At 36.9% G+C, this 22,367-nt stretch overlaps 2 protein-coding genes across 9 annotated transcripts in view; one reads left to right on the plus strand and one right to left on the minus strand.

Moving 5' to 3' along the window:
* Nucleotides 1–11,816, minus strand: part of RPP21 (ribonuclease P/MRP subunit p21) — an 84,858-nt gene extending 73,042 nt beyond the window's left edge. Inside the window, exons 1-6 of one of the 7 annotated variants that reach the window (XM_053707555.1) lie at nucleotides 11,691–11,791; nucleotides 10,463–10,536; nucleotides 5,947–6,047; nucleotides 2,686–2,768; nucleotides 924–1,055; nucleotides 704–763 (exon numbers count right to left, since the gene is read on the minus strand). In XM_053707555.1, coding sequence (XP_053563530.1) covers nucleotides 726–763; nucleotides 924–1,055; nucleotides 2,686–2,768; nucleotides 5,947–6,047; nucleotides 10,463–10,519 — 411 coding nt within the window. In that variant the 5' untranslated portion in view covers nucleotides 10,520–10,536; nucleotides 11,691–11,791 and the 3' untranslated portion in view covers nucleotides 704–725. Of the gene's footprint in view, nucleotides 1–703; nucleotides 764–923; nucleotides 1,056–2,685; nucleotides 2,769–5,946; nucleotides 6,048–10,462; nucleotides 10,537–11,538; nucleotides 11,636–11,677 lie in introns of those variants that run through there. The other 6 variants (XM_053707556.1, XM_053707558.1, XM_053707557.1 and 3 more) reach the window with 6 other exon arrangements.
* ZBTB11 (zinc finger and BTB domain containing 11) overlaps nucleotides 11,815–22,367 on the plus strand; it is a 51,871-nt gene continuing 41,318 nt past the window's right edge. The window contains exons 1-3 of one of the 2 annotated variants that reach the window (XM_053707549.1): nucleotides 11,815–12,264; nucleotides 18,831–19,060; nucleotides 20,663–20,894. In XM_053707549.1, coding sequence (XP_053563524.1) covers nucleotides 11,955–12,264; nucleotides 18,831–19,060; nucleotides 20,663–20,894 — 772 coding nt within the window. In that variant the 5' untranslated portion in view covers nucleotides 11,815–11,954. Of the gene's footprint in view, nucleotides 12,265–18,830; nucleotides 19,061–19,878; nucleotides 20,039–20,662; nucleotides 20,895–22,367 lie in introns of those variants that run through there. The other variant, XM_053707550.1, reaches the window with a different exon arrangement.

Genomic DNA, 22,367 nt, shown 5'->3' on the forward strand with positions numbered 1-22,367 from the left:
GCTCATGGACTCTTGCCAATTACATGAAAGAAAACATAATTTATGTAAGAACTTACCTAATAAATTAATTTCATTCATACTGGAAAGAGTCCATGAGACCGACCCTTTTTATGGTGGTTATGTTTTTTGTATAAAGCACAATTATATTTCCAGTTCTTTTTGATGCTTTTTATTTCTTTTTCCATCACCCCACTACTTGGCTATTCGTTAAACTGAATTGGGGGTGTGGTGAGGGGTGTATTTATAGGCATTTTGAGATTTGGGAAACGTTGCCCCTCCTGGTAGGATTGTATATCCCATACGTCACTAGCTCATGGACTCTTGCCAATATGAAAGAAATGAATTTATCAGGTAAGTTATTACATAAATTATGTTTTTCTGTTAGAACTGTAAATATAATCTGAAAAGTTTTTATTCTAAAAAAAAAATCCATCATTTAAATAGAGTCTTATGGTCTAGTAATTTAAATAAACTGCAGAGATTTAATTCCAGTTCAGTAGTCCCTGGAAGCAAAACCATGGAAAAACTTATGGTCTTAAAGAACCTGCATAAAGAATTCCTAAATGGTCTCAAACATCCCTGACTGAGGGTTGACAAACCCTTGAAGAATTACATCTTCATACTTCTGTACACAAATAAAACAAATTGCATGCTGGAGCACAGCTACAGCACAAATCCAAATGGGTTTAAACAGTACTAATACCTGCAGTAGAGGTTATGTAATATTAAGGAAGAGGCATCCATTTAGACGTCTTGTAGGTTTCTAGAAAGGTGTGAGAAAAAAAACCAAAACCTAATACTGTAATATAAAAGCTAAAATCAGTGTAACAAGCTAAAGTTAGACAAAACTATAGCAACAACTTGTTGTCAGTAATCATGTATTTCTCTTCTTATATGTAAATAAAAGGATGTGAAATATTTACCAGTTTTGGGTTGATTTTCCAGTAGTGCCTGCGGCTGATCACACCACAGTTTATAGTTTGGATTGTTGAGGAAACGCTTGGTGTGCCCACAACTCAGACATCTTACAACAGTTCGCCTCTGTCCATGATGTTCTAAAGAACAGTCATTACATGGAATTATAATTCTTGAAGCAAAAGTCATTATGAAAACACACAAAAAATAATAATCAGGATAAAATCCCAATTAAAATATAACATCTTTAGTTTGATATTGTTACCTCTCCATGTATATATTGTTATGCAATGCCTCTATATCCAACCTATATATTATGCCTTTTATAGAGGGGGAAAAAAAAAAAAAAAAAAAAAAAAAATGTAATGCAAGAGGTATCCAATTGCAGCTTGCCAACTAATTATATTATATAATTTACAGCTTATTAAAGTGGTTAGTGCTGTGGTAGATTAGCATATTAAACTCAGCAGCAGATAGATGTTTGACTGAACTATCAATCATTTATTTTAGGGGTACAGCCTACTGAGAGCAATACCCTCGCCTATGGGACCCCTCTAAGGGAACACAGAGTCTCAAAAAGCTCAATACCTCGGCGCTGATAACTGGTGTCCTCCGCTGTGAGAATCAGCTGGGTCCTCTATACTACAGTAGCTGTAACTGCTGTGCTTCTTAAAAGGTAAATCCCAGTTCTTGCACAGTCCTGATCCTCAGGCTGTCATATGGTGGATGTCATTCATAGATTACAGGGTAGCTTTGCCGTATCGAAGGTCATGTATGACCAAAGTCCTTAAAGCAGACAACATGCTCGGTTGGCCCAGCTGAGTCATGTGTGATACCATCCGAGCATGTTCTTGTCTGCTTAAAAGGACTTTGCTGAATTAAAGGTACTGTATGACCAAAGTTTTTCAATACAGCAAAATCCTTTTAAGCAGACAAGAAAATATTATTTATTAAGCACCAACATATTACACAGCGCTTTAACAAAGTATACAGTTATTGAGTACAATAATCGGAATACATTTACATGAACCCCAACGTAAGAGGGCCCTGCCCTTGAGTCACTAATCTGTAAACCATCTTTACATAACATGATTAACAGGACAGGTAGACTTGTTTCAAATGGGTTAAGCACAAATATAAATACCAGCTCAGAAACTAACTCATGATACAGCTGGGTAGCTAATCCGGAGAAGCCATATTTAACTGCCAATTACTGATGGTTCCCTGATTGGGAGCTGTAATGCTTGCATTTTTCAAGTTGGACTGTGCCTATGTGTTTAACACCCTGAAAAAGGATCAGTAATACAAATAAATTAGAACATGTAATTGTTCCATGATCATATGCCTTTAAAATTTCTCAACAACATTTTAGTGAAATGCTACATTTCAAAATTCACTGCTGCAAGTTATAAGCAACTTTAAAATCTGACTTAAAATAGAACATTTGTTTCAACGTTAAGTGTAGCGGAATCAGAGTATTGTATTTAAAATACAACTGTTCCTTAGTAGCACCTAAAAGTAAATGAATTGTACAATTTTTCAAAAACAAAATGTAAAGTACCTCCAATTCTACATAGTTCAGATCAACTCCCCACAGAGTTCCATGATCTGTAATTGTGTTATTATCCTTATTATGTAGGGGGGGGACCAATGTGACTCAGTCTCTCACCTGCATCTATAAATATAAAGCTACAAGGAATACTACAACGTCATTATCCCAATAAACTTGGTTAAAAAAAAACCCAAAAAAACAGCATTGTTCTTACTTACTTTTTTGCCTCACTGTAGATGTGACTCCAGGCAAAAGAAGGGAGCTGCACCTTTTACAAATGGTTCTTTTAATTGAGGGGTCTCTTGAAAAATAAATAAAAAAAAGCTATACAACTTTCTGCAAAACCTTTTCTGGTGTACAAATGTTATGCAGTTACACAAAGATATGTTGCTTTGCTATCCTAAATAATGCAAATTCACTATAATAGCTTATTAGATGCGACAATACATTAGTTAACTTCTAGAACTAATTTTAGGACAGGGACAGTCTAGTCAAGATTACAATTTCCTACACTATCTGAGTAATAAAAGTTTAAACTTTCCAATTTACTTTTATCATTACATCTGCTTTATTCTCTTGGTATTCTTTGTTGAAAGTTAAATCTAGGTAGGCTCATATGCTAATTTCTAAGCACTTGAAGGCCGCTGCCTCTTATCTTAGTGCATTTTGAGAGTTTTTCACAGCGCTAATTCATTTGTGCCATATAGATAATATGGTACTATCTCCAGTGGAGTCAGCACTGATTGGCTAAAATGCAAGTCTGTCAAAAGAACTGAGATAAGTGTGCAGTCTGTAGAGGCTTAGATAAAAAGGTAATTACAGAGTTGAAAAGTATATTAATATAACAGTGTTGGTTATGCAAAGCTGGTGAATGGGTAATAAAGGGATTGTCTATATTTTTAAACAATAACAATTCTGGAGCAGACTGTTGAGAAATACTTATTTAAATGTATTATGTATCAACTCCAGGCCTCAGGACCCTTAACAAGCCAGAGCTCGAAAAATCATCTGAAGGGTGAGATCAGGTTAGTAACCATGGTCACTGATCAGCTGAATATTTCACTTGTGCTCTAGTTAAGATATAATGAATATCTGCCCTGTTAAATATCCTGAGGACTGGAGTTGAGAAACACCGATTTAAATGGACCAGTTGTAAGCTCTGGCATGTTTCATACAAGAAAAGCATTTTATACTTTCAGTAACAGCCAGATGTTTTCTTATGCAAAAGTTCAACAAAAACAGTGGCCAGAATTCATTTTTTATTAAAGGGCCATAATAGCCAAAAAAAATGACATCCTCTAATTTGTTAGAGCATGTAATTTTACAACTATTGACCCTTCACTACTGTGTGCTTAACCCCCACAAAGGAGTTAAACACACAGTAGACGTGCTGCACAAAGCACTAGAGGGGAAGATCACTGATCCAATCAGTAGAGCTAGTCACAACTCAGATGTGCAACTAGTGCTGCCGATTGGATCAGTACCGGTTTCCACTCAGGACCAGCAATGCTGTGCAGTTCCAAGTGGCCCTTCTACTGTGTGTTTAACCCCTTTGTGGTGGTTAAACACACAGTAGTGAAGGGTTGATAGTCTTAAAGTGAAGGTCCATTTTTACCTTACCCAACTTACCTTTTAATCCTTGCAGCAGCTCCAGCGATTCCCCTGGCTATCGGAAGCCTCTGCAGACGTCAGAAATGACGAATCAGGCTTTCTCCAATCACAGCTTCCCCCGGGGGAATCAAGGCCTGATGCAACGCTGTGATTGAAGGAAGTCGGATTCGTCATTTTGGACCAGGGAAGACGGCATGTGATGGGTGGAGGAAGCGCGGCAGCGGCTGCCAGGATTAAAAAGGTACGTTTTTGAAGAAAACAGTGAAATGTCAATTTTGATTAATTAAAGTGCCCTTGTTTTTAATAGGTTTATTAAAAACTGGGCACTAATTCATCAAAATGGACCTTCACTTTAAAATGATGTGCCTTAATAAGTTAGAACATGTATTTTTTACACTATTATGGCCCTTTAAAAAGGGATATGAATCCCAAAATTTGTCTCATGATTTAGATAGAGCATGTGATTTTAAACAACTTTCTAATATTGATTTCTCTTGGCATCCTTTGTTGAAAAGCATGGACGTATGCTTAGGAGCCGGCCCATTTATGGAGCATGGCTGGGAGAAGACCCCTGTACACTGGAAGGAAAATAAGGCAAAATGAGTGTGTTTTGAAGCCAAAATAAAATTTTAAATAAAAAACGTATACATTGATATGTTAAGATAACAATTATCACATTATTCCCTCAAAAAGAAAAATGAGCAACTTTTTTCTGCTTCCTGATCAAATAGATAAAAAAAAATAAAAAAATGAATGGCTTAAAGTAAAGGTAAATTTTCATGAATGAGTGCCTGGTTTTTAAAAAATTATTAAAAACAGGGGCACTTTCATTCATGAAGTTTTACATTGCAGCGGTTTTGTTCTAAAAGTAGTTGTATACCATAGGACTGTATACCACGTCACTTCCGGTGACGTTTAACCCTTTGAGTGCTAATGAAGGCTCTGAGCCGTCACAGAGTTTCACACTCTGGTCCTAAGGACGGCTCAGAGCCATCACACCTTGAGGGAGATCTGGGGGCTCCCACCCGCTCCTACCCTGGCGATCATGCCTGTAGATTGTCAGGCATCACCGGGGCTTCCCGTTTTGGGTGGCGACGTCACACGCAATAACGTGATGACATCACCGCACAACTTTATTTATACTTAATGTTAAGTATAGGAGCAGGGTGCATGCTGCTTAGAATCCTGTATCTCAGGCATCTAAGCAGCCACAGACTCCCAAGACCCCCCATTGGAAAGGTAATCGTATAACCTTTCCAACAGTGTATTGGGGGTCTGAAAAAAAAAAAAAAAAAAAAACACAACAAAAAAAAACTAAAAAAAAAACACAAAAAAAAAAAAAAAAAAATCTTAGCACCCAGGTGGGAAAGTGCTTAGCACTCAAAGGGTTAATCAGATGTTGGAGAGGCATTTTATAATCTGTAGCAAAATAGCGACCACATGTTTATATGTGCAGCTGTTCACCACATCACACTGTACAGGTCCCAATACTACGTGCGCTCAGGAATGTGGTGCCATATATTTTCTCGACCCGTTGCGTAGTTTAAATCAGCTGATTTGAGGAGGTTGGGTCTCTAGTGCATGCACAATGAGCGCCACAAACCTCCAGCAGCTAATTCACGTCACCGGAAGTGACATGGTACACACATTCCTATGCGGTATACAACTTTTTAGAACACCGGCTTGGAAGGAGAAAAAGGTAAGATTTTAACAAAACCGCTGCAATGTAAACTTTCATGAATGAAAGTGCCCGTTTAATAGTAATTTTAAAAAACGCGCACTCATTCATGAAAATGTACCTTCACTTTAAATCAAAAAAACTTACATTCTCTTTAAACAATTGATGACAAAAGAAGGGAACAACTTACTGTCGTAACACCAATCGCTGGCTAATCATTCTTTCAGTATGACAGTAAAATCGAGCCAACTCCACATTCTCCGGATTTTGAGCCAAAACACAATGAGCAGCCTGGTGGGCAAAATGAAAGCATATTGCAATAAATCAAATGTCAGACGTTTAAACATGAAAAGTATTTATGGGAAATATATTTCATAAACAAAAAGTGTATATAGATTGCGCAAACCAATGCTAAAGGTGATAGTGAAAAACAAAAAATATATAAATATGTATATATAATAAAATATAAAAAGTGAATTTTGTGTATAAAATAAGTGTTAACTAATATTTACTAAACTCATATTTAGTGATTCATATGATAATTCATTTTATTTTAGGGGACTAAACATAAAGTCCAAATAAACTGTTATAAAAAATAAAGTGAATTTGTGTGACGAGGAGGAAATGCTATAGCTCTTTACACTATTTTAAATCTTATTATTGCACAATACTAAAATTGAACAAATGAAAGTATCATGCAAGATTTAGAACCTAATAGTCATTAACATGAGTCCTCCTGTGTAGAACAAAAAATATCTAATCGGATGATAAAAATGTATACCTTTTTATTTACACAATACTATAAATTAAAAAATATTTCAAAGATCATAAACAGAGTGCGGCCGCACAGACATAGGCTGGTAAGCAAAACAAGTGCAATTGATACGACTACTAAAAGCACTGATGAAATTGATACAATTACTAAAAGCACAGATGCAATTAATACAACTGCTGACAACTCTAATACCTACTACTATATGAACAGATACAATTAATGTGGCTAAAACATTTGATATATGATGATCGTAAAAAGAAAGTAAAGTTCATTCGAAAGTCAAATATTATGTATACAAATCTTGTTTGTGAGTGTAGAAAAAGTTTGATACCTGTGATAGCTGGATCCGGGGTCTTTAAGTACTGTAAGGCTCCCTCAGAATGGACGTTTCCAGGTTCTGTTAATAGGAGAAGAGACTCCTTAATGCAAAGTCTACAGCTTTAACGCTTAAAGGGACAGTCTAGGCCAAAATAAACTTTCATGATTCAGATAGAGCATGTAATTTTAAACAATTTTCCAATTTACTTTTATCACCAATTTTGCTTTGTTCTCTTGGTATTCTTAGTTGAAAGCTTAACCTAGGAGGTTCATATGCTCATTTCTTGAAGGCCACCTCTTTTCAGAATGCATTTTAACAGTTTTTCACCACTAGAGGGTGTTAGTTCACGTATTTCATATAGATAACACTGTGCTCGTGAAGTTATCTGGGAGCAGGCACTGACTGGCTAGACTGCAAGTCTGTCAAAAGAACTGAAATAAAAGGGGCAGTTTGCAGAGGCTTAGATACAAGATAATCACAGAGGTTAAAAGTATATTATTATAACTGTGCTGGTTATGCAAAACTGGGGAATGGGTAAAAAAAAAAAAAGATTATCTATCTTTTAAAACAATAGAAATTCTGGTGTAGACTGTCCCTTTAAGCGTATATCCGTACTTGCATATAGGTAAACTTTATCCAGCGAAGATCTACAATGTAGATGCAATATAGCATGTAGACATCTCTTCTACAAAACACATAAAAGCAGGTTATAGGAGTTACTATCGGTACAAACTTTCTGGTAGACGCGATATAGAGTGGCCACGCCAAACACAGCTGACTGCCTGATTCAAAAGGTGCTTGATTAAGCAGGTATATTCTTCCAAACGGAAGCGGATGTGGTTCTGAGCAACGCATTTCAAATTTATTTTTCAAGCTCAGAAATTGTTTAGATTACAAGCCTTATAAAGCAGTGCCTATCAATGATGCAACAATGATTTAAAAGGGATATACCTATTATACCATATATGCAGGATCTGTGCCGTATCTTGTACTGATATAATTTATTTGAGGTAGCGGTTGTGAGCCCTATAAATATACCTCGTCATATCAAATCATTTGGAAAAATTTGTTATTTTATATGTATACAATAAATTGTATGATCCTAGTATATTATTTCTCTTAAAGGTACTGTTTTGCAATAATAAAGCAATCTAAAATATCGTATACTGCACGCTTAATTCAGTCTATAGTTAGATATTCACAACATTAAATCAAATGAAAATAAAAAATGATAAAGTAAAAACGATACATTTCATTAATGGACCTATCTTATTTGTTCTCACACGGGAGGACACCTGCACAGACAAATATGTTTATAGTAACTAGTATATTTATAACACAAAGTTAACATAATAAGTTCCTAGGGATTTTTAGTTATAATATAAAGAATAAATAGTAACTGGGACAATTAATAATACCTGGGACAGTTTATGATTCAATATAATAAAAGTCTATAAGATTGCTTTATTATTGGAAAATAGCTTTAAGAGAAATAATATACTAGGATCATACAATTTATTGTATACATATAAAATAACTAATAAGTTTTCCAAATTATTTGATATGACAAGGTATATTTATAGGGCTCACAGCCGCTACCTCAAATAAATTATATCAGTACAAGATACGGCACAGATCCTGCATATATGGTATAATAAGTATATCCCTTTAAATCATTGTTGCATTATTGATAGGCACTGCTTTATAAGGCTTGTAATCTAAACCATTTCTGAGCTTGAAAAAGAAATTTGAGACGCGTTGCTCAGAACCACATCCGCTTCCATTTGGAAGAATATACCTGCTTAATCAAGTACCTTTGAATCAGGCAGTCAGCTGTGTTTGGCGTGGCCAGTCTATCGAGTCTACCAGAAAGCTTGTACCGATAGCAACGTCCTCTGGCAGCCTCAAACTCCTATAACCTGCTTTTATGTGTTTTGTAGAAGAGATGTCTACATGCTATATTGCATCTACATTGTAGATCTTCGCTGGATAAAGTTTACCTATATGCAAGTACGGATATACGCTTAAAGGGACAGTCTACACCAGAATTTTTATGGCTTTATTTCAGTTCTTTTGATAGACTTGCAGTCTAGCCAATCAGTGCCTGCTCCCAGATAACTTCACGTGCACGAGCACAGTGTTATCTATATGAAATACGTGAACTAACACCCTCTAGTGGTGAAAAACTGTTAAAATGCATTCTGAAAAGAGGTGGCCTTCAAGGTCTAAGAAATTAGCATATCAACCTCCTAGGTTAAGCTTTCAACTAAGAATATCAAATGAACAAAGCAAAATTGGTGATAAAAGTAAATTGGAAAATTGATTAAAATTAGATGCTCTGAATCATGAAAGTTTATTTTGGCCTAGACTGTCCCTTTAAGCGTTAAAGCTGTAGACTTTGCATTAAGGAGTCTCTTCTCCTAATAACAGAACCTGGAAACGTGCATTCTGAGGAAGCCTTACAGTACTTAAAGACCCCGGATCCAGCTAACACAGATATCGGAACTTTTTCTACACTCACGAACAAGATTTGTATACATAATATTTAACTTTCGAATGAACTTTACTTTCTTTTTACGATCATCATTTATCAATTGTCATTTAGTATATCAATTGTATCTGTTTATGTAGTAGTAGGTATTCGAGTTGTCAGCAGTTGTATTAATTGCATCTGTGCTTTTAGTAATTGTATCAATTTCATCAGTGCTTTTAGTAGTCGTATCAATTGCACTTGTTTTTCTTACCAGCCTATGTCTGTGCGGCCGCACTCTGTTTATGATCTTTGAAATATTTTTTAATTTATAGTATTGTTGTGTAAATAAAAGAGGTATAACTTTATCGTCAGATTAGATATTTTTTGTTCTACACGGGAGGATTCATGTTAATGACTATTAGGTTCTAAATCTTGCATGATACTTTTATTTGTTCAATTTTAGTATTGTTGTGCAATAATAAGATTTAAAATAGTGTATAGAGCTATAGCATTTCCTCCTCATCACACAAATTCACTTTATTTTTTATAACAGTTTATTTGGACTTTATGTTTAGTCCCCTAAAATAAAATGAATTATCATATGAATCACTAAATATGAGTTTAGTAAATATTAGTTAACACTTAGTTTATACACAAAATTCACTTTTTATATTTTATTATATATACATATTTATATATTTTTTACAAATATTTTTGTTTTTCACTATCACCTTTAGCATTTGTTTGCGCAATCTATATACACTTTTTGTTTTTGAAATATCACCCAAGTGACTTGGGGGGGTTCACCTTTTTAGATTGTTTGTGTGACATTCAGCACTGATCAAATTAAATCTTTTTAAATATATTTCATAAAACATTAAATTAATTTTAGATAGTAAAATGTATTTGGTCGACAGCATGACTATTGTTGCCTCTAGAAAATGTAATGAAAAAGAGAAAATGTGCAGGATGATATGTGATAAAAAGTGAACATAAATGAACAAATCTAACCTATAAAAGAAAACATACCGGTGAATTTAATAGGACTGATCCATTACTGTATAATAAAAATGTTGCTGCTGTACTGATATTGCCTTAATATAAAATTACTTTATTTTATTAAGCCACAAACTCATTACCTGGTACAGAAAATTAAGCCTCTGAAAAGCCTCTTTATCCTTTATTTGAGATGACATGTTTTTGATATACAGGTCTATGTACAGAGAGGGAAAAAAAAAAAAAAAAAGGAAGGAAAAAAAAATGAATAGCAGTTGCACCAAGATATATCCCACTTTGTAAGTTCATTGTGTAGCTATACTGTTCAAATAAGTTAAATGCTCAATACCAAAATGTTTAAACCAAAAATTGTTTCATTTTAACATAAAATGTTCTATTTGAGGCCGACAATCTATTTCTACTGATATACATGACTAAGGGCCTATATATAGCAGGCCTGAAACTTAATTTTTTTTTCTATGGACCCTATGTAAAAGAATAAAGGTAGTTTTAAAGAATATTTTGGAGGCTGGAACAACCTTTTTTTGTTCTTTGGATTGCGGTTTGGTCGTGGCAGGTCCTGTGTTCCGTGCCCCACAAGCCAAAAGACAGGTGTGCTGTTTTCAAAACCAGTTAAGAAATATATTTCTACTGACAGCAAGCATTCCACCAACTTTGCAAAACCTCTTTAGTAAAGGCATGGATATAAAACACAACACTAAAACGTGCTTATTTTTAAAGGCTTATGGAGGTTAGATCAACTCCTCTTCCCATTTTGAATGGGTTGTGACATCAACCAGAGGGACATTAAACTGAAAATGTATATTCCCCATAAAATAAAAAAAATTATGAGCTACACTTTAAAAGTACAAGGTGTTAATTCCATACAGCCCCAACATACTTCGTCATAAAACTTTTTTCCTCCATTTCCATCAGAGAGGCTAAAATACAGGATTCTAGACTGAATCTACCACATACCCTAATTAAACAAAACAATAAAGATAAACAGTACTTAAACTTTTAAAAGTTTTGGGTCAATGTAACCTTTTCTAAACAAAGGAATTATTTTGGGCCATCATCTAAACTTACATTCTTGCTTTTCAAATAAAGATACCAAGAGAATGAAGAACATTTGAAAATAGGAGTAAATTAGAAAGTTGCATGCTCAAGGTAAAATATAATTTGGGTTCGGTGTCCCTTTAATTCGAAACATAGTTACCTTACACCGACTATATTTTAGGTACTAATGCATCGATAATGAAATTATGAAGACAAAGCCTTGACCTTCGCTTTTTCCGGTAACAAACCAATCTAAAACTATCATAGCCCCATCAACAAGAGCCTGGCTGCTTCCGTACCATGGATACTCACAAAGTCACATCAAACATCCTTCAGTTCCCAGTCCCACTGCAATCCCTGCTGCTACTTGTATGCTGGGGTTGTAGCAATGTCCCTCCTCTAGTTTTAACGTCACTTCCGCTGGTGTAGCAGCCATTTTGTCTTTCCGTACAGGACAAGGCCAGCACAGAGTGTTCCGACGTCTGCAGTTCCTTGTGGGGCTGTCACTTAGGTGCACGCGGCAGGAGTTCAGGCGTGGGTTGGGGAACATCAAGGGCTGATACCGGCCTGGCAGCTATGTCCAGCGAGGAAAGTTATCTAGCGATCTTGCGTTATCTTACCAACGAGCGGGAGCCCTATGCACCAGGCACTGAGGGCAATGTCAAGCGCAAGATCCGCAAAGCGGCTGCCTGCTATGTGGTGAGAGCAGGGACACTGTATTACCAGAGGAGGCACAGGGATAAGGAGCGCTTCACCGAGCTGGAAGTTGTGCTGCAGCCCGAGCGAAGGAAGCAGCTCATAGAACAGGCGCACACCGGGCCCGGAGGGGAGCACCTCACACGGCATCAGACATGGCACCTTCTGTCCCAGAGCTACTGGTGGAGAGGTGACTTGGGCATTATGCTGGGGGGCAGTGTCTTCTGGGATGGCGGAATAGAATAGTAGTATATGTGGCTGGTGGCACTTAAATCTCCTGGGCTATCGATGCACCGTTCCGGTAATACGTGGGTGTCAAAGTAAAAAATTATAGGGACATTGTGCCTTTATAATTTATTATTACAATGGTTCCTGTATTAGAAATCAGAGATTTTTTTTTTGGGGGGGGGGGCTCCAGAGAGTGTTTTCTGCAGCACACATACCCTGGTCATTGTAACATAACATTCAGTGCAATAATTGCTTGATCAGTGTAGGAGCTAATTAATATCTACTCTAATCTAATTGACCACAGCCAAGGAGATACAATAAACATGCCCAGAGGCTTATATCTATAGACTGGAAATCAATGCAACATTTGTTTACCAGTTGTAGAGTTTAAATAAATGTATGGGGAATTGCTACATACTATATTTTGTATATGTAATAGCAGTTTCTGGTAATTTAAACTGTAACCTAATCAAATGGACTGAGCTTCAAGGGAGAGCAGGCCTCATTACCTTATCTCTCTGTTAACACAAAATCACCCTTATCCCTCTATACGTAGGACAATCAATACTTGGGGCCTGATGATCTAAAGTTCTCTTTTCTGGCAAGGTTACCTAAGGTCCCTCCAATTAAGAAAGGGAATGTTTGTTTAATATTTGCGTATTTTACTGTGCAGGGTTCTGGATATGAAGGAGAGACACTTACATTACAATATAATGCTCAAACAAAGCCCCCAAAGATTTTGTATAATTGCTTATCATGCCTGCAGGTTTTTGATCATCAGGCTCTTAGAGAGAACAATGGAAAATTAACATTTTATTTTTTCCCTCTCCCACCACCCACTGGGAGTGTAATTTCTTATCAACGTTGTTTACAAAGCTTTTCAATAACCAGTACTGAAATATTCAGTATTGGTGGGTATATAACAGGCAAAATTAGCTATTTCAAATGACAAAATAAAGGAGATATTTCTAAACCAGAACTCAATTTTTCTGAATGCCATTGGTGTCTCAAAAAATAATCCTGGTGTCTAAATTTTGGTGTCCCAGACCTCTGCACAGTTTATTTTGTCTGCTCAATGTCCAAATAAGTCTGATGCCCACTAGCGCTGCTTTCAGCACTGTGCTAGCTCATTAAACCACTCTGTGATCGGAGGCATAGAGGAGGTCATTTAGTGCCCATCTGCACAAGCTCATTAAACTGTGCTGTGATCAGATGCTTAAAGGAGGATGATGCCATTTAGTGTCTCACTTGAACCAGTAGGATTGAATACAGTCACTAAATTACATCCTTCTACGTGCCTCCAATCAAAGCTCGGTTAAATGAAATAAGCATCGCTAACAAAACTGTAATGGCTGGCATGCACAGTTTGGGGACCATACACATTGCCCCTTTTGAGTTTCTTTACAGGTCTGTTAAATGGACAATAAAGTCAAAATTAAAGGGAATCTGAACCCAATTTTTTTTTCTTTTGTGATTTAGATAGAGCATGCAAATTTAAGCAACTTTCTTATTTACTCCTATTATCAAATTTTCTTTATTTGAAAAGCAAGAATGTAATTTTAGATGCTGGCCCATTTTTGGTGAACAACCTGGGTTGTTCTTGCGGATTGGTGGATAAATTCACCCACCAATAAACAAGTGCTGTCCAGGGTCTGAACCAAAAATTGTCTGGTTCCATAGTTTAGATGCCTTTTTTTTTTTTCTCAAATAAAGATATCGAGAGAACGAAGAAAAATTGATAATAGGAGTAAATTAGAAAGTTGCTTTAAAATTGCATTATCTATCTGAATCACGAAAGAAAAAATTTAGGTTCAGTTTCCCTTAAAACGTTCACAATTCAGATAGTGTGAGTGTGTGCAATGTTAAACAACTTTCCACTTTACTTTTATTATCTAATTTTCTTTGTTCTCGTAGTATCCTTTGTTTAAAATTATATCTAGGTAAGCTCAGAAGCAGCAATGCACCAACTGAGAACTAGCTGCTAATTGGTTGTTGCAAATATATACCGCTTGTCATTGGCTCACCCAGTGTGTTCAGCTAGTCCACAGTAGTGTGTTACTTCTCCTTGAGGAAATGATATCAGGATAATTAAGCAAATTTGATAACAAAAGTAAATTGAAAGTTGTTTAAAACTGCATGCTCTATCTGAATCATGACATTTTTTTGTTTTCATGCCCCTTAAAACGAGCTATCAAAGCACTTATAGCTGTGCTAGCACCATTATATATGCTTTCAATTTATTTATAGCGTGGTGTGCTTCTGCATTGCTGACCAACGGGGTACACTGGTGTTTGAAGCCTATACAGAACAGTTTATTACTGCAGATATATATATATATATATACATACATACATACACATCCCTTCCTTCCTTTTAAATACTGAGTGGCTAGTTCTAACAGGGAACTGCATGTAGGAGACGTTTGCTTGGGAACTGCATGTAGGAGACCAGCAACTGGGTCCTGCTGTGCACTTTTTTGTAACCCACAAGGTAGAACGTACTGTGATATGAGATGTCATTGTAGAAAATGCAACATGTTTGTAGAAAGAACAGGACATATGCAGAAACTTTTAGCACTTTCAATTTTCAGCGCTGTTTTCTTCAAACACTGCTGTGCTCGGGCTGCCTGAGTATGTTTCCTTAACACAGTGCAGCCAGAGCAAAGCACTGTTTGAAGAGAGCAGTCAAATATTAAGCAGTGCTGCAAAGCAACAGCCCATTGATTGGTTGACTGGCTTTCAGGGATTTTTTTTCAACCCTGCTCCTCTAGACTTTCCCCATCTGCAAAGCTGAATGCAAGATGTTCTTGTGAGCAATGCACCTTTTTAATTACTACATTTATACCTTATTTATGTGATGTTAGACCAAGAGCAAAAGAAAAGCATTTATTAAAGAGACGTAAAAACATAACTTTTTTGTTGTTGCTCTGCAGCTGATTTTGCAACGCAATTTTCAACTGCTGCAATATATTCTACAACTTCAGAAAAATACTTTATTCTCCAGTTAATTAACACATTGCAATTTAGCGGGTGCTTTAGTGTAATGGTAAAATGTAATATTTTTTAAAAAAAGACCCGCAGAAACATTGTCACACAAAAAAAATCATGTCCCTTTTTTAAATACATATTTACATGTAATGGATACATATCTAGACTGGGCTACATCCTAGTTTTTATATACCGGCTTTAGTTTAAAACGGGACAGTCACTCATAATGTCTGGTTCAGTCACAAAAAATAATTGTGGCCTGTATTCAAACAGAATGTGGATGTCCCACATTTTAATCCTTTCCGACTGGACTGAATTGTCTATATCAGAACTAAGTTGTAATGTAAACAAACTGAAATCATGCAATAGCATGCTTACAATGATGGGTTTGGGTCAGGGGTTAGTGCCTATGATGCTAAGCACACCATGCAGCCCATTTACCAAGCCTCTAAGGCTTCAGGATAGCCAAATGGCTAGCACGTTCTATTAGATCCTAACACCGCTAAAGCCCAGCGCAGTTAGGACGGCATGGAACGTCCTAATGGTGGGAAAGGGTTAATTCAAATAGGGGTATTTAGCAATTCAAAATAATAATAAACTGCACAAAAAATGTTTGTGCTTTTGAATGAGATACTTATCTAAGCATAATTCATACTGCTTTATTTCAAGCAAACCCGAAAGGTGACAAACATCAGCCATGTTTATGCACATATTATGTAGCACTATTATAAATACAGCAATATTAAAGTGATAGTAAATTTTAATTATTTTCAACACAATTATGAAACTTGTTTTACCTCAGCACTAAAATCGCTAGTTTTTTTTAATAAAAAAATGTATTCATATTTTTGATAAATCTGTATTTTCTTCCTACCTTTTTTTTCCGTTTCCTCTGCCCCCCTAACATTTCCAGTTATTTTATTTTTTTTGTGACAGAGAAAGTGGTCCCACCCACTCTACATTTAGCCATGGTACCTACACAAATGTTCGCGTACTGCTGAGCGACACTGGAGGAAATCTCGGAGTTCAGCTGATTTTCTTCACTATAAGTTCATCTTGAACTCTTACTATTATGCCCTTAATCTATATAAGCAACATTACTTCTCTACTCTTATCTCTACTCTTTCTTCAAACCCAAAACGTCTGTTCTCCACATTCAATACTTTTCTCTGCCCACCCCCACCTCCCGCTACAACTTCTCTCTCTCAGCTCAAGATTTTGCCAGCTACTTAAACAACAAAATCGTCTCCATCAGAAATTAAATCGTCTCTCACCCCCCCCCCCCTAAAGCTCACAATCATCCAAAACCCACATAGCCAACATTTAGCTCTTTTACCCCTGTAATAGAAGAAGTAGTTTCTACCCTTATACTATCCTCTCACCTTACTACCTGTCCCCTCGACCCCATTCCCTCACAGCTACTCCCTTCGCTCTCTTCTACCCTTACCCCTATACTCACACACATCTTCAACCTCTCCCTCAGCACCGTTATATTTCCCTCATCTCTTAAACATGCACTGGTCACACCTATCCTCAAAAAACCATCTCTCGATCCAACCCCCCCATCCAACTTCGGCCTTATTTCCTTACTCCCTCTGGCCTCAAAGCTTCTTGAAAAGCTAGTATATGCACGTCTATCCCATTTCCTTATTTTAAACTCCCTCCTTGACCCACTGGAATCTGGATTCCCCCCCCCCCCCCTACACTCCAGAGACAGCAATTGTTAAGGTTACCTACTTACAGCAAAACCCAAAGGCCACTTCTCTCTGCTTATCCTCCTTGGTCTGTCTGCAGCTTTTGATACTGTTGACCACCTCTTGCTCCAAACCCACCCATTCCTTCGGCATCTGCGACACTGCTCTCTCGTGGTTCTCTTCCTATATGTCTAACCGTACCTTTAGTGTAGACTTCTCTGGGGCATCCTCTGCCCTGTTACCTCTTTCTGTTGGGGTACCCCAAGGCTCTGTCCTCGGTTCCCTTCTTTTCTCAATCTACACATCATCTTTAGGTTCCTTAATAAAGTCCCACAAGTTTCATTATCATTTGTATGCCGACGACACCCAAATCTACCTCTCTACACGAGAACTATCTCCTTCCTTGCTAACCCGTGTCACTAACTGTCTCTCTCATTATCTTATCTCGGATGTCCTCTCACTACCTCAAGCGTAATCTCTCCAAAACTGAGCTCCTTATTTTCCCCCCTTCCAAAATCTCCACCCCCATTTCTCTATAACTGTTGATAGCTCAATTACCCCAACCCCACATGTCCGATGTCTTGGGGGTCACACTTGACTCAGATCTCTCTTTCACTCCTCACATTCAGTCCTTGGCTAAAGCCTGCCGCTTCCACCTTTAAAACATCTCTAAAATTAGACACTTCCTTACACAAGACACAACTAAGATTTTAATTCACTCTCATCCTTGCCCGCCTCGACTACTGCAACTCCATCCTCTCTGGTCTCCATAGCTGCCACCTGGCTCCTTTACAATCCATAATGAATGCCTCTGCCAGGCTCATCTTCCTTGCACGTCTCTCTTCATCTGCTGCACCTCTCTGCCAATCCTTTCACTAGCTTCCTCTTGCCTCTAGGATTAAACACAAAATTCTCACTCTGACATACAAAGCCCTCAATTGCACTGCTCCCCCCTACATCTCAGACCTTGTCTCCAGATACTCTCCCTCCTGTCCCCTTCGCTCCGCTCATGATCTCCTACTCTCCTCCACTCATGTTACCTCCTCACATTTCCGTTCACAAGACTTTTTCAGACTGGCTCCCATCTTCTGGAACTCTCTGCCTTGTTCCACAAGACTCTCCCCTACTTTTGAAAGCTTTAAGTGCTCCCTAAGGGGTCTACTATTCAGGGATGCATACAACCTACACTAACCTTCCTATCTCCACTGCTATCCACTTCAACCCCATAGCATGTAAGCCTATGAGCCCAGCTGTTTGTAGTTCACATTTATAAGAGCCTTACTACAACAGTGCAACTCTCGGCAGGGCCCTCTACCCACTTGACCCCTGTAAATGTTATTTTGTATACCACTTATGTCATATCGCTGCAGAATCTGTTGGCGCTCTACAAATACCCGATGATAATAATAATAAAAATAATAATCAGCAAGCGCTACCCATGTGTGGGTCCAAAAATGGGCTGGCTCCTAAGCCTATATTCCTGCTGTTCAAATAAAGATCCCAACAGAACAAAGTAAAATTGATAATAGGCGTAAATTAGAAAGTTACTTAAAATTGCATGCTTTATCATGAATGAAAAGAAATTGGCTTTCATATCCTTTTAAAGAGGGGGGGGGGGGGATATTTTGTAACAGAGAAAAACACAAAGATTAGTCCTAATTAAATTTATTATTAGTATAACAAAAGCACAGTATAACAAGTGAAACAGTGTTATTGAACTATTCATCAGATGTTCCCAGTATAAACAGATTGCTATGTTTTTTTAAAAGAGCTAGCAAGTTAGTGCATGTGGGAAGACATTTTCTCTGGTACCTATTGATATGATTATATTTTATTACTTTCACTAGGTATCTTAAAGCAAATGAAAGATTACATCAAGGGTTGCAGCAAATGCCGCGAGAGATTGGATCGTTCACATTCTACATCCGATCCTTCAGAAATGTTGGAGGAGCTGGGGATAGAGATTAGATCTGATGGCAACGAGACAGATGATGAATCCATCAGTGCTGCACCCAGTAACAATCCGATTTCAAAGTTTGCCAAAAAGAAACCTGTAGCGAAACATGAACTAGTGTTTGTATGTTTTATTTTTTACTCTATAATACCTCTGCCTTTTACTGTTATGATGTTTTATTCTTTGCAGTATAAGTATTATTAAACATTTGATTTGTGCCAGGTAAACTTTTATGTTTTATACATATGAAGATGCAGCAATTAAAATTCAATTTGTTGAATATTTTTTTGCTTTATCCTTTTAACGCCGTTATGGCATTCTCTTTCGTCCTTACCGCGCTGGGCTTTAGCGCTGTTAGGAGGGAATAGAACGCTCTAGCCGTTTGGCTATCCTGAAGCCAACGGCGCTTCCTGGATGCGATCGCGGTCTGGAGGACGTGCCTATCATCATAGGGACGCCCCCCTGACCCGATCCCATAACTGAAATCTCGAGACCGCGTGCACAATCGTGGATTTCAATTTGTCTACACCGGAAAGTTGTTCCGATGTAGACAAATTGACCCTGTCATGAAAGGGTTAAGTAAAGCAAATGTTTACTCTGTATTTTTTTTTTTTTTTTAAATAAAGTCTTTATACCTCCTCCCCACACACCTTATTATTTTCAGATCCTTTTCAGCAGCAGGCACAGCCAATGCAAATTTGTGCCACACATCCTGTTGCTGTCAATTGATGCACACTCTTTATTGAGTGACATTATAGATGAACTGTGCATGTAGGTGTAGGTATTTTTTGACAATATTTAGCTTGCTTTAAAGGGATATGAAACCCATCATTTTTCTTTCATGATTCAGATAGAGCACGCAGTTTTAAACAACGTTCTAATTTACTTCTTATATAAGTTGTTCTTCATTCTCTTTTTTTTCTTTTATTGAAAAGCAGTGACCTAAGCGGAGGAGTGTGCACGTGTCTGGAGCACTATATGGCAGCAGTTTTGGAAGAATGTTATTCATTTGCACGAGCACTAGATGGCAGCACTATTTCCTGCTATCTTGTGTTCCAGACACCTACCTACGTATCTCTTCAAGTAAATTTGATAATAGAGGTAATTTGGAAACTTTATAAAATTGTATGATCTGTAAGAATCACAAAAGACGATATGTGGGTTTCATATCCTTTTAAGTATTTGCATTTACTAGCCATACATTATTAAGCAAGTTTATATGCACATGAATTCATTCCTTTTCAGATTTGTTTAAAATGCTAAAACATTATAAATGTACCTTGACATTTTTTTTTTCTTTTTACCTCTTTGATTACCTTGTATCCAAGCCTCTGCAAACTGCCCCTTATTTAAGTTCTTTTGACAGACTTGCCTTTTAGCCATTCAGTGCAGACTCCTAGGAAAATCCACATGCGTGAGCACAGTATTATCTATATGACACACAGGAACTAACACCCTCTAGTGGGGAAAAACTGTCAATACCTTCAGATAAGAGACAGCCTTTAAGGTCAAAAAAATTAGCATATGAACCTCCAAGGTTTAGCTTTCATCTAAGAATACCAAGAGTACAAAGCAAAATTGGTGATAAAAGTAAATTGGAAAGTTGCTTAAAATGACATGCTCTATCTGAATCATGAAAGGTTTTTTTTGGACTAGACTGTCCCTTTAAAAGTGTTAGTTGTCCTCTTGTATGCAGAAATACATATATATGTTTATTTTTTTCAGGTTGATAGCAAAGGTCTGGTAAAGCAATCTTCATCTAAGCATGGACAGACAGTCCTAGACCAGTTGAACCAACAGCGATTCTCCAATCAGTTTTGCGATGTTACTCTTCTCATTGAAGGAGAGGAATACAGAGCCCATAAATCAGTGCTGGCAGCCAGCAGCGACTACTTCAGGGAATTGTTTATTGAAAAAGGAGCCCTTTCTAGCCATGAAGCTGTTGTTGATCTCTCTGGTAAGAGATATGTTGTATTGTGTGTGTGTGTGTGTGTGTGTGTGTGTGTGTGTGTGTGTGTATATAATGATATATAGTTGTTAAGTGTAAACTTTGGAATACCTGAGCTAAAGATTTGGCTAACATATAAATGCTGCTGTTTCAGAAATAGGATTGAAAATTGAGTTGTGCCCCTTTAAGACTATCTTCTGAAGTATTGCGCTAATTAAAAGGGGCGCAAAACCCAAAATATTTTTTTCATGCTTCAGATAGAGAATACAATTTTAAACAACATTACAATTTACTTCTATGATCTAATTTGCTTCATTCTTTAGATATCCTCTGTTGAAGAAATAGCAATGCACATGTGTGAGCCAATCACAGGAGGCATCTACAGTATTTGCACCCACCAATCGTCAGCTACTGAGCTTATTTAAATACGCATTTCAACAAACGATATCAAGAGAATTAAGCAAATTAGATAATAGAAGTAAATTGGAAAGTTTTTTTAAAATTGCATGCGTTTTCTAAATCATGAAATATAGACATTCAGGTCTCATGCCCCTTTAAGTTTCTTCCAAATTAGTGATTGTGTTTTTTTTCAGTATCTTCTTATTGTTTAGTCATATTAGGGGAAACAACTTTGTGCGTTGATTAGCCAAGGTGTAAGACTTATAGGTACACTTAATAAAAATAATCTCTTATCTCAGCTTCTGGCTCATCCAATGATAGTGGTGCATTTGCCACAAACATTTCATGGAGCTCATATTATTGTAGAATACAATTATTATAAAATAACTATTATCCATTCATGACTGATTTGCTCTTTCCCCAGGAGGCATTATGCTGGTGTATATGTAATTTGCTACTTTTGTAAGTTATATATGACCAGTTGTAACGTATTCCTGGTTAAAGGGACAGTAAACACTTTGATATCTAAAACTTTATTAATTCTGAATAGTAAAACAACTTTGCAGAATTACTTTCATTATTATTTTCCCCCTTTTTTGTAATTTTATTCTGAAAGTTTCCTGAATATTGAGTGTTCACGACAGTCTTTACAAGTCTAGCCTTGCCACATCATCTCCAAAATTAGCATTTTATATTTTCTGCTGAATCTAAAGAATGGAGATCTTGTTAACACAATGACCATGTCAAGCCCTGTCATCTTCAGACTCAAGTTGAGTTTGTCTCATCCAAATAAGGAAATCGGTGAGCGGAGTTTGACCATTGAAAAAACAATTGCAGCAAACAAGGTGTTAATCTGTAATAAAAATGTTCAGGCTCTGCTGGTATATTAATCTTTTGGAAAATTGCAGAAAAAAATGTTGTAATTACAAGGCGCTAAATGACCACTCAGCCCTTCTTATATGTTATGTTTTCTCTAGACAGCTGTTTACAAAGACGTAAGTGCATAGTACAGATCATTTAAAATCAAGCGTGGGGGTTACGTTTTTTGCTATCATGAAAAATAAAATGTATGCTTACCTGATA

This window comes from Bombina bombina, chromosome 3, assembly GCF_027579735.1.
Source record: "Bombina bombina isolate aBomBom1 chromosome 3, aBomBom1.pri, whole genome shotgun sequence".
Lineage (NCBI taxonomy): Eukaryota > Metazoa > Chordata > Amphibia > Anura > Bombinatoridae > Bombina > Bombina bombina.